General features: G+C 49.9%; 1 protein-coding gene across 1 annotated transcript in view; it reads right to left on the bottom strand.

Moving 5' to 3' along the window:
• The window catches only part of LOC114781509 (mannosyl-oligosaccharide 1,2-alpha-mannosidase IA-like), an 18,094-nt gene extending 10,499 nt beyond the window's left edge, over window positions 1-7,595 (bottom strand). Inside the window, exon 1 of the mRNA XM_028967939.1 lies at window positions 7,109-7,595. Within this exon, the coding sequence (XP_028823772.1) occupies window positions 7,109-7,591 (483 nt within the window). The 5' untranslated portion in view covers window positions 7,592-7,595. The remainder of the gene's footprint in view (window positions 1-7,108) is intronic.
• Window positions 7,596-13,329: the final 5,734 nt, after the last annotated feature.

Below are 13,329 nucleotides of genomic sequence, written 5' to 3'. Positions count from 1 at the left end.
CATCAAGGCGCTAAAAACAGCTCTCGACCTTTAAACCCTGGGCCAGTCCGTCCCTCTCAGTCCATCTAGATCCACCAGTTTGAATTTACTCACCACCCTCAACTCCCAGACAGAGTGGCATCGCCATAGCAACAGGTGGGCACACCTGATCGCCATGGTAACAAGGGAGACAAGGAACCAGAGTTTAAGTCAAAACCCCTGGTGGGATGCAATTTAACTCTCCAACTAGACAGGAGGACACACACACACACACACACACACACTATTCAGCTCCCCAGAAATCATTTAACGGAGGCTGAGTAGTGTGTGTGTGTGTGTACGTGTACGTGTGTAGTGTGTGTACGTGTGACAGACAGAATCTGCATAAATGAGCTTCATTACATAATACATTTATTAATGAATTAGTCTTAGTGCCACTTTCAGCTAACCACCAATCAGACTTCAGCATATATGTGGGCCATTTTGTGTGTGTGTGTGTGTGTGTGTGTGTGTGTGGGATGAGCTGTTTCCAGACCTGTCAGTCCCCTCAGAAGCTCCAGAGACGCAGCCCAGATTTCTCCATCTCAGAACTCAGAGCTGCCAGTCAAGAACGACAAAAGAGGAAGAAGAGACACGCGACACGAGAGCGGAGACGCGCTAGACAGGGTGTGTGTGTGCGTGTGTGTGTGTGCGTGTGTGTGTGTGTGTGTGTGTAAACACATCCTGTCAAAATCAATAACAAGCCCCGAGTCAGAGTCAGACGCAGACAGAGAGCCTGCAGCAGAAGATCTACGACTGAGAACAGTAGAACCTGCTCTGGATCAAGTTCATCATGAATCTGCATCGTTAACACGCCGCTCACTCACTCATTTATTTATATGCAGCACGTTCTATACGTTCTACTCTGTGGAACCGGGATCTCGCTCTCAACGCTCGCCTGTCCCCTGATAACATCCATATTCATGAAGGACATTTATATCTTCTTTAAATAATTCTGTTCCAAGTGTGCGGTGAACCAGTCCTCCTTCAATAAAGAACAAAACAGGTCAAAGGTCAACCAAGAGGGACGATTCCTCAAGATCCACCCACACGGTTCTATACTGACAGAACCCCTGATCCATTAATAAACCATGATTAATTAATCAAGCAGTCAGTCACAATTCAATTAAAGTGCAACACACACACCGTTACACCATCAACACCATCAACACCTCCATCTGCAAATCTATGCAAATACGTCTTGCTGGGTAAAGGGAAGCAGTGACCTCTAACCCCTGATGAATTCTCATTAGCATGTGCCGTGCCATGACAGCAGGTGCATCCCTGCATCGTCCCGTCCTTCGGATGCTGTCCTCTCACAGTGTAGGACATGGAGGCCACAACTAAGACAACCCGCCACGTCTGTGCGCTTAGGAAAATAAATCCAAATCAGCCTCGGGCTCTGAAACTCGGCTCATTTGAATTTGAAAACCGTAGACCTGGACATGTGTCGGGAATATAAAGAGGTTCAGGGCTTCAGCCGTGCTTCAAACACAAACCCGCGGTGTTCCACAGGGATCAGTCCCTGTCCATCACCATTCTACAGGAAGACCCTCACCATCCAGGCCAGCAGACACACAAATATATTGAATCTAGAGGTGGGCATAGATTAATTTTCTTAATCTAGTTAAATCTAGAGTAAGCAAAATTAATTTTAATCTAGATTAAAATGGCTCATTTGAAGGCATTCAGAATATGTGTTCTACCCAAATAATGACTAAAAGTAAGTCTTTGAGAACGGGTTTCTCAAGCCAGGTGGCGCATTAGACCAGGGGCTCATCTCCTGTTTCCAAAATGCATCACAAACTGCTTGAGAAAGCTGTTCTACTATGATAATTGGTGATGAAAATAAATTATGTTCAATAAGATGTACTTGTGTTTACCAACTGTTTATTCAGTTAAATAGCTGCATCCATGTTACCACGTCATGTTTGATGTGGTAATTTCACAGTTCGAAGACTCGTTCTCGCCCCCTACAGTGCAATTCGGCTAGGTATACATCCGCGCTAAAATATCAAGGTGAAAGTCAGCATAGTGTAGCGCTTCTTCTTCTGCGTTGTGTAACTTTTTGATTTCGTTTCTTGAACCACAAATGATGAGCTGACCACCCAAGAGATTTTCTGTGCAAAGTGTATTCTGTACAAAAAGCAAGGTCGCGTCAGAACATCACATCACACATTGCGTCTTTCTGCACATCTCTCTCTCACAGCTCACGCCATGTGTACAAGAGACCTGAACCGGGTCTCAAAAACAAAATAAAAGTCTTCAGGAAATAAGAAACTAAAAGACACAAGAAAGAAGAAATATACTTATAAATCTAACCATTTAACTCCGGCACAATAGCTTGCGTAGTATAGACCCAGCTCCCAACACAACTTTGTGAATAGATTAACGGCGAAATCTTTTTTAGCGCCCGATAATGAGTCTCATGTTAACGCTGATAACGGCCCACCACTAATTGAAACACAAACCACAGGGACCCTTCGAGGTCCATCACCATTCTACAGGAAGACCCTCACTATCCAGGCCACTTCACAAATTCAGGTCAGCTGGTATACGATACCAAACAGAGGCACAGAAATCATACACACAGACAGATTGATTAAGTGTGTGTGCATGTTAGCGGTGTGAACCTTCACTTGGTCTCATGATTCGATTATCAATGCATCACAATGCATCTCATAACTTTTCTACATTACTTCACATGATGGTTTAGAATAAGAGAGTTGAGATTAAAGGCTGCGTTCATACGGACATCCGAAGCAGGCGTTTTTCTGGAGTTCGTGGAGTCAGGTGACCATTATTCAAAGCGTCCACACAGGCGTTCAAACACGGCACGCAACGTTTTCACCCCAACATCCTGACCGGCGTTGAACAGCATCACGCAAACACCAGAGAAACACCAATCGAAGCCGACTGGGAAAGGCAGGAGAAGACATGTAGACTACGTCCATCTTAGAACCCATGACCCACGTACACAGATCAGGCCTGATGATCGATTACGAGACGCATTTCAACACCCCCAGTGCATGTGGGTGTATTTGGGGGAAGGAGTTGAGATTTGGATCAATTGTTCAGTCAGTCGGGGGAAACGTGAGTGTGTGTGTGTGTGTGTGTGTGTGTGTTAGAGAGACAGCATGTGACACCGTGTGTGTCCCTTTCATTCATCATTAACAGTGATATGCTGTCAGATAGTAAGTCAGATGATCAGACAGAACAAATTCCACACACACACACACACACACACACACACACACACACACACACACACACACACCACACACACACAAAAAAAGCAGGAAGTGTTCCAGGAAAACATGCAAATGAAGCTTCTTATTAGAACCATTAGGAACAATTAATATTTGGTGCAACAGCTCAGGAAACATCTTTTACAAGCAACCGGCTGAAATAAATGTGTCCGTGTCAGACTGCTGTTCCGGACGGAACGCTCTCGTCTGCAGCTCGGTGTCTCGGCTCTTTCATGTGCCGTGAAATGACTTTTTTTTCCCTGTACGGTGAACGGGACCTAATTAGGACATAAATATTCTTTATCAGCCGCGCCTTTGTGTGAACGCAGAGCCCAAGGGAACGTTCTGGTTCCGGCCCTCCTGCCGCAGAATAGTCGTCTGTTCATCATCGTTGACCACCAGGAGAACCTCCTCTCTGATTGAGGAACACAGTTCAAGGTTCCGTGGGGAACTGGGGAGGCAGAAAAACCATCCGATCGGCCAGGGCGGGATGATCCGCTGGGAAAACCAGACGAGGCTCCGCCTACTGACGATGGGGAAGTAAACCAGGTTCTAACAGGAACAGGGGTGCGGATTCTGTGTGGGAGGAGCTCCAGTGCAGCAGACAACGTTCAAACATCTCACACACACACACACACACACACAGACCTCCTGTTACCATTTACTCAATAGAACGCCGGTGGTGAACAGGGTCATTAACGCCGAGATCTTTGCCCAGCAGTCGATGATCTCCTATCATGTGTATACGGAGGTGTGTGTGTGTGTGTGTGTGTGTGTGTGTGTGTGTGTGTGTGTGTGTGTGTCTCCGGGGATCCAGGCAAATTACAGGACACCAGAAAAGTGGCGCAGGGACGGTAACGACATGTCTCTGCAGCAGGGAAACACCTGCAGACACACACACCGCACGCCGGAGGCCGGGCGGAGCCTCCCTGGAGGGGGCGGGGCCGCGCTGGTAACGGAGCGTCTCGCTGGCACAGACGGGAGCTGCGGACTGTCTGCCAAACACACACACACACACACACACGCGCGCGGAAAAAACACAGCCGGGAGCCGGAGGGCCCGGCTCGGATTCCCCATGTTTGCCTGCCGGGCACCGGCGGGCGGTCCTCCGCTCCGCAGGGCCACGCCCCCCACGCCATTCAACCGCTGCCAAGCGGCGGCCGCTGCCCAGATCGGCACTTCAGATCCGACTCGGTCAAAAGGCGCCGGCCCTGGGGGTCCAATAATAACAAAGCCGGGGTCCCGGTCCCCGGAAAGGTCCTCAGCACCAGGAGGCCGGCAGGAAGTGACACGGTTAATTATTTTAAATGAAGAAGAATGTTCATGGAAAACACACGCAGAACAAAACCATTCACATGCATTAAAAGCATCATTTTTCCAGAAGATGTGGATTCCAGGTAGAACTCGCACGTTCTCGGTTCTATACCCGCAGGAGCTGGGACAGAGCAGGACGTCCTGCAGGAAGAAGCGCAGCTCCGACCCCCTGAGCCGTCCAGAACAGTCACGTCTACTCGTCTTCGGAATGATGAAAAACGCAGGTAATGTTCTACAACCCCTCTAGATCTTGATCCGTCTTCCTTGTTGCTCTGGTTACTCCTCTTCACGTCGGTACGGAACGTTGTTTAAACGTTTCACTACGTTCGGTCTAACACGTATGTATCTGAACTTGAACGTGATTTTTCATCTGATACCAACCCTGTGGTCCCACAGTTACTGGTCCTACAGAGAGACCGCAGAAGAACGTGGGCTTCTCCTCCAGCTCCACACGCAGCCTTATTGACTCGACCTTTTCATCCGTTATCGCAAACAGGCGAACGAGAAGGAGACCCGGTCGCGATGCGAGCTAATGAAGACCTTGTGAAAGGCTAATCGATGCGGCGCCCTCGCCTCCAGCCACGACCATCCATCATTAGCCTAACAGGGCGAGGAACGGAGCTGAAGAGCCCGAGTTAGAACCGAGTCGAGAGTCCAAACTCGCATAACAAGCAGCACGGCTGTTCATACGGAACATTAACGTGAAATAGACCTTTTTATCGGCTTCCAGTTCCCATCAGGGTCAAGAATCGGACCCTCTACAAACTTCTCCACCTGGAGAGTCCTCAGGACATTGCAACAGGGTTAGCGGTTCTTCAGTCTGCTCTAGAAAGTGGTGGAACATGGGACTTTTACACATTAAATATGTGAAAACAGAACCATGGGAGGAGAAGAACACACCAAACGAAGACATCAGTCATTCAACACACACCAGAATGGTGAGGGACCGGGACGGGTCCCTGTGGAACTACCTGTTTCAAGGTAGTTGTGTGTCTGCTGGCCTGGATGGTGTGAGAAGCCGGCAAAACATGGTTCCCATTCTTCCGTAATCTACGCAATCTGCAATTCTTTTCATCAGACACAACAACCGCAGCTCTAACATCTGCCTGGTTCCTCAGGTTTTCGCAGAACCTGATCCTCTGCATTCTCTCAGCGTGGCCTGACCACATTCCGTGTTTCATCACGTATTCTGCAGGTAACGTCGCAATGAGATCCTTCTCCGGAGGACACGCGAGGAGACCAGGACAAATATTGGGATATGAAGTCACCATCCACTTCATTTCGGTACCAACAGAACGTAAAAGATGACATGAGCTCCAGAAGCGGCTACAGAACGATGATTATGCTAATGACAATAATTATCGCCGCTTCCTGAGCAGACGGCCCCGTTGGTCCGCATTTTGGAACGACCCGTTCCCTCCGGGGGGAACCAAGAGGAACTTTAGAGAACGAGGCCGTCGGTTCGAACCAAACGGCGATTCTGGAATTTTAAAATCATTTTAATATCATCTCAACTAGGCTGGTAGTGGCCTGATCCAGAAGTCCCAGGTTCGAACCCTATCGTGTCCCCAAGCAGGACACGTAAGCCTGAGTGTCTCCAGGGGGACTGTCCCGGTCACACTGGACAAGGACATCGGGTAAACGCTGGAAATGTAAACTCCCCCCACGGGATTTATCTGGAAAGAACCAGAGCAGAGTCGTACAGTGGGCGGGGCCAAGAGCAGCCAATCAGAGCGCCCGGGGAATTCTCCCCATTTTTAGATTGGACATGACTTGGCATCAGCAACAAACGCCACGATTTCATAAAAAAACCATGCAGCTCCGCTGATAAGGACCAGGGTGGGGGTCATAGGTAAGGAAGTGAAGGCCAGGATTACACCCGGTGACGCCACCGCCGATAATCCTGCCGAGTCGGACCCATGATGCTCTGCAGCTCCACCCACAACCACATCCTCCAGCACGCCGCTGCCGGCCACGCTTCCTCCACTGAGCATCACAGGACGGAACAAAGCGACCCGCACTACAGCCAGGCGCAGAACCAGAACCCGGCAGAACCACACACACCAACAGCAGTCAGGATGAACACAGAACATCCCTCTTAGAACCAAGTTTCTCGCCTCTATTTGCCGGATTCAATAAACTGTAAACTCCATTAATACCTAGAACTTTTCTCTCTAGGGAGTGTGTGTGTGTGTGTGTGTGTGTGTGTGCTGGTCAACACTCTCTCTCTCCCTCACACACTCCTGATCACGGGTTCTCCTGGACGATCCCATCAGGGAGTATGAGAGTGTGTGTGTGTGTGTGTGTGTGTGTGTGTGTGTGCTGGTCAACACTCTCTCTCTCCCTCACACACTCCTGATCCCCGGGTTCTCCTGGACCATCCCATCAGGGAGTATGAGAGTGTGTGTGTGTGTGTGTGTGTGTGCTGGTCAACACTCTCTCCCTCTCTCACACACTCCTGATCCCCGGGCTCTCCTGGACCATCCCATCAGAGTAAACCCAGCGTTGACCCCTGACCCCCGCCTCACCTCCTTGACCTTGCTCCTCCTCTCCCGGGTCTCGGGGTCGGCGGGCTCGTGCCCGGTGGCCCCGCGCGTGCGCACGAACTCCACCGGGGGCAGGTGGACGTCGTCCGCGCGCTGGAGGTCCTGCGCCACCTGCTGCTTGTCGCCGCGGATCTCCTGCTGGATGTCCTCCACCCGCCTCTGCAGCGTGTCCTTCGCCTCCAGCAGAGCCTCCTCGTGGTCCCGCCGGATCTTGGCCAGGACCCCGGCCCCGGAGCCGCCGTCCGCGCCGCTGCGTGTGGAGGTCTCGGCCGCGGGGGGGCGGAACAGGACGCCGCTGAGCAGCTTGGAGGAGTCCGGCAGGAAGAAGATCGCGCCGAAGCACAGCGTGATGAAGGCGCTGAAGAGGAGCAGCAGCACGAAGCGCTCCGTCAGCCTGAAGGCCGCCGGGCCGCCCGACTTCCTGCCCGGGGCGGCGGTGAAGGGGAGCAGGGTGGACGCGGGCATTCTTCCCTCCCGCCCCCGCCACAGAACTCGCGGACTTCGCGGCGGGAAACGCGCCTCCCAGGGCGGACAAAGTTCCTGCGACGCGCCGGCGGTGGGGCTCCTACCGCCGCGGCTCCATCCGGGCGCCGGGAAAGTTGCTGCTGCTCCGGCGGTCCGCGCTGCGAGCGACTGGCGCGACGAGCGCGTCCGCCGCCGAACCGGAGGGCGGGACCCCGCGGCCCGGCCAATCAGGCGCGGCGGCGCGGCGGAGAGCCAATCCGCGAGGGCCGGGCGTGGCCTCCGCGTTGTCCCGCGTCTGATTGGTCGAACGGGACATTTAACGTCGCTGCACTTGAACTCCGTAATCCGGCGTCGTCGCCTCTCGGTTAAAGACACGCGTTCGTTTCACTCGTTCACAAGAGTTCCCCTCAAGTACACGCTGCATCTGGAGAGCAGAGGCCCTTCAGTGTGAAGGTGGGGTGGAGAGGAGGTGACCTCCACCTGCAGGAGGACCAACGCCCGGAATATCACGTTGCGGTCCGACTGGATGCTGTCGCTTTTGTTCTGGAACGCTTTGTTGTGACGGTGTCTCTGACGATCCAGAGTGTAGAGTAAAGAAGAGAAGGTGGCGGGGTGGTAGTAGCCTGGCGGGTAACACACTCGCCTATGAACCAGAAGACCCAGGTTCAAACCCCACTGAGCAGGACACTTAACCCTGAGTGTCTCCAGGGGGGGACTGTCCCTCTAACTACAGACTGTAAGGCGCTCTGGATAAGGGCGTCTGGTAAATGTAAAAAAGAAAGCCACGTGACCTGTTCCAGGCGTACTTATCACCCTGTAATGTGCTGTGCATTAAGGAGGTGATGGATGAGGCGGAGTTTATTAAAATGATTTCCAGCGACGGCCCTTTTGTCTGGGCGGGAGTCTTTATCTTCTGGTCCAGGCTAACTCCATCTGCTGCGCCATTAAACCTCTTCGACTCAGCCGCTGAATGTCACTGAGGTCTAATGGCATTTAATTGGAAGATGGATCACACACACAAACACACCCTCAGATTATATTTCATGTTCCGATCCACCAGCTTCAGATGCAGATTTTATTCATCCAGTTCCCTGGCTGCCATGTCGGGTTCTCTGGTTCTGTCTGTGACGGAACTTCCTCGTCTGACTATAAACCCTGGTAATCCAGGAGGAGGTGGAGCCGTTGACGCCATGTTGGGCGTGGCGTAGTCTCTTGCGGTGAGATGTCCTGCGTGAAGCTAGACGCCTTCAGATTTCAACCAGAGCAGCTCAGCAGATGGATTATAGGTGAGCCGCCAAAGATTGTTAACGTGAAGAGATGAACATGGGCAGGAAGCCACCGGCGCTGCCAGAGGACAGTGCAGGATGAGTCTCTACCCTGAACAGCCCGCGACAGCACAGCACACGGTGCCACGGTGAAACGTGTCCTCTGCATTTAACCGTCACCCTTGGTGACAGTGGGCACCATGACAGGCGCCCGGGGAGCAGCGTGTGGGGACGGGACCTTCATCAAGGGGACCCCAGTGGCACTATTATGGTAGAAATACGATGATTATTCGGCAGCGCTGTGCAGCACAGCTACTTTCGTACGTCCAACGTACGCCCCGCCCCAACGTGTCCCGCAAGCCCCGCCCATATTGCATCTGTTTAAGGTCTAAAATGGAATCTCAGTTGGAACTGAAGCGCGACTACAGGAATGTGGCCGTGCAGCAGAAGCCCCAGAACATGGAGCAGGTCCATCTAATCACCTCAAGTTCTGCTAGATGATGGTTCATCAGTGTTCTTGATCTTTAGCTCCGCACGCGGCGAGGACACGGAACATGGCCTCCCTTTCTCCAAATGGATTTCCATGCCAGCAGAAGCAGCAATTACGGCAGACGGAAATGTGGAGACACGGCATGTCAACGCCAAACGGGGTCGGGTCACGATGACGCCCTCGTGCCACGGATTACAGCAGAACATCGGACACTCTGGGCAAACAGCGGGACGGCAGACATTTCCTTTCTGAGGGACGACTGATTCTAATTTACAGACGCGTACGTCACTTCCACTCCTCCATTACACCAGGAGAACTCTGCAGAACATCTGACGGATGCCATCTTCATCACTGAACCCAAACCGAGGTCCCTCTGATCATCATCAGTTTCTTTCCCTCTTCCAGACCTCGTGTTTTACGAATCGTGACGTGACCCTGCTGACACCCAGAGGGCTTCATCTGAGGAAGCAGCTGTAGATCTTTACTGGAACCCTTCATAGGTTCAGTTCGGCTGGTTTCATCTCCTTCACCTGAGAAAGAGATGTCCATCGAGAGCAGACTGTAAAGTTGGAGAAATATTACTCCATCCGCTCACAACAGATTTGATGAGTGGCTCATCACACGTTCTTCTGAAGATTTCTACATCTTTGTTTGTTCACTCCAAGGTTCGAGGTTCTGGAGGCCATCAACAGGTGTGAGGCTGTGTGTGTGTGTGTGTGTGTGTGTGTGAGTGAGGGTTGGATTTATATTAATCAAAGTTGACTTGATGTCTTCTTCTGTGTATGTAGGATATCTTGTACGTAATATAAACAGAGACTCGGAGCTGACAAGTAGAGTGGCCCTGTTTCACACACACACACACACACACACACACACACACACACACACACACACACACACACACACACACACACACACACACACACACACAGCCTGCCAGAGATAAAACCGAACTCTGTTTGTCTCTTTATTTATTGATCAGATGTTTGGCTCTTTGCTGCTTTCTGGTCTTTTCCAGTTTCTCCACGGAAGGAGGGAGAAGAACGCTCCAAAGTGGAGTGCAGGAACCGGGACGTCGTGTCCATGTGCTGTGTGTTACATACCAGGGTGACAGAGGTGACAGCGTAATGAAGGAACTTCAGTGTTGGACTTTCCTTTATGAACTTGAGCTTCATTTCATTGCTTGTAAAAAGTGCATAAAATCCCGTGAGAAGCCGAGTTCTGCTGTGTCATGGTAGTGAAGATGTTGAGCTCGTTCAGCGAGAAGGTCAGAGTCCTCACGGTCACATGACGCGTCCTCCAGTTGCATAACACAGCCGAAGGACGTGTGACCTTTCAACCCTGTCAGCTGCCATCCACGGCTTCTCGTCCTGCCCTTTACCGTCCAATCAGAGCTGCCCAATTACCGTATTCAAAGGTTCCCCACATGAGAACGTTACTTTACCTTGTGTTTATATTTCAGAAATGGTCCTGTTCTCATCTACCAGTTTAAGGTTAATGGTCATAAGCACTACGTAAAACCAGCGAAGAAAATTCAGACCTGCGGTGGTTCTAAACGTTCTAGATGTGAACGCAGAAAAAAACGCTTCTCACGCAATCATACGGGAACTGAAGGGGGTGCAGGGTGGTGGTAGCAGCCTACGAACCAGAAGACCCAGGTTCAAACCCCACTTACTGCCATCGTGTCCCTGAGCAAGACACTTAACCCTGAGTGTCTCCTGGGGGGGACTGTCCCTGTAACTACTGGATAAACACTGTTCATGTAAATTACTTACATAACATAAGTTATTACATAACTTCATGTGTGTTATTTCATAGTCCTGCGTCTTTAATGCAAGACGGTTGGCGTGTCCTCACATTAACCTGATATTCAGTGGACCTCCAATCCAGATCCCGGCCTCGTTTTTAGTTCTCCCGGGTTCTCGCTGATTCTGATGGGCCAGTGACGTTTTAGACCTGACTCACAGGTAGAAGAAGGCTGGAACAGTTGAAGATTTGAAGGTAAAAAACTGATGCTTCCCTTTCTCCTGATACAAAACATAGAAAATATGTTTCTTGCATTGGATTCGTCAGAACGACTCCATCTTAGTCTCCAGAACCACCACAGAGAAGGGGCGTCCAAACTTTTGACTGGTAGCGTATTATAAATTTTTTATGGGGTGTGAGGTGTGTTCTGAGAGCTTAGTGTTGTAGAACAGAATGATTATTTCCCAGGCCCGTCCTGATCCACGCCGCTTTCATCAACTCTGATCCCAGTTGATCCTCAGGATTACAACACAACAAGATATTCTCCTCAATCACGACACATTCTGGTTCTAGGGTCACATAAATTATGCTGCATTGACCCATCTGTCCTCAGAATGCAGATATTGGGTTCTCAGATGTCGGGCCCCAGTGGCTGCAAGCCCGGCCATGATCACCATGGAGGTCAGGGAGTTGAGATGAAAGACAAATAAATCGTCCTTAAAAGCATCAGGACGAGGCTGGAAGACGGAAAAACGGTGTCTTAATCCAGTAAGAGCAGAGCGAGAAGGACATGCTGTTCCTCTCAGAAACACAGTGACAGATTGATCTCTCACAAACTCACAGATCCAGTGAGAACATGATCCTTCACGTCAGGATTCATGGCCAACACCCGTCCTTCATTACAGAACCTAACTCCATCATTTCCAGTAGATACGGTTACATTTACATTTACAACGTTTACCAGACGCCCTTATTCATAGCGACTTACAGTCAGTCGTTACAGGGACAGTCCCCCCCTGGAGACACTCAGGGTTAAGTGTCTTGCTCAGGGACACAATGGTAGTAAGTGGGGTTTGAACCTGGGTCTTCTGGTTCATAGGTGAGTATTCTGTATTCAGCTGTGTGCGTAACTGTGTATGTAATGTGTCTGTTACCAGTGTGTAAAACGTGTGTAACGAGTGCATGTAATCTGTCTGTGACAAGTTTGTGATGAGAGTGTAACGTGTGTATCACAAGTGTGTAAAACGTGTGTAATGTGTGTGTAACGTGCTTGTGATGAGAGTGTAACGTGTGTGTAAAACGTGTGTAATGTACATGTAACGTGTCGGTAACAAATTTGTGATGAGAGTGTGACGTGTGTGTAAAACGTGTGTAATGTACATGTAACATGTTTGTGATGAGTGTAAGATGTGTGTAAAACGTGTGTGTAAACAGTGTGTAATGTACATGTAACGTGTCTGTGAGAAGTTTGTGATGAGAGTGTAACGTGTGTATCACAAGTGTGTAAAACGTGTGTAATGTGTGTGTAACGTGCTTGTGATGAGAGTGTAACGTGTGTGTAAAACGTGTGTAATGTACATGTAACGTGTCGGTAACAAATTTGTGATGAGAGTGTGACGTGTGTGTAAAACGTGTGTAATGTACATGTAACATGTTTGTGATGAGTGTAAGGTGTGTGTAAAACGTGTGTGTAAAATATGTGTGTGTAAACAGTGTGTAATGTACATGTAACGTGTCTGTGAGAAGTTTGTGATGAGAGTGTAACGTGTGTAAAACGTGTGTAATGTGCATGTAACGTGTTTGTAATGAGAGTATAAGGTGTGTGTAAAATGTGTGTGTAAGCAGTGCGTAATGTACATGTAACGTGTCTGTTACAAGCTTGTGATGAGAGCGTAATGTGTGTGTAAAACATGTGTAATGTACATGTAACGTGTTTGTGATGAGAGTGTAAGGTGTGTGTAAAACGTGTGTGTAAACAGTGTGTAAATGTACATGTAACGTGTCTGTTACAAGCTTGTGATGACAGTGTAACGTGTGTGTAAACAGTGTGTAATGTACATGTAACGTGTCTGTTACAAGCTTGTGATGAGAGTGTAACGTGTGTGTAAAACGTGTGTAATGTACATGTAACGTGTCTGTGAGAAGTTTGTGATGAGAGTGTAACGTGTGTGTAAAACGTGTGTAATGTACATGTAACGTGTGTGTAAACAGTGTGTAATGTACATGTAACGTGTCTG

Source organism: Denticeps clupeoides, unplaced genomic scaffold (assembly GCF_900700375.1).
Source record: "Denticeps clupeoides unplaced genomic scaffold, fDenClu1.1, whole genome shotgun sequence".
Taxonomy (NCBI): domain Eukaryota; kingdom Metazoa; phylum Chordata; class Actinopteri; order Clupeiformes; family Denticipitidae; genus Denticeps; species Denticeps clupeoides.
The sequence above is the reverse complement of the archived record's forward strand: the minus strand, read 5'-3'. Positions and strand labels throughout refer to the sequence as shown.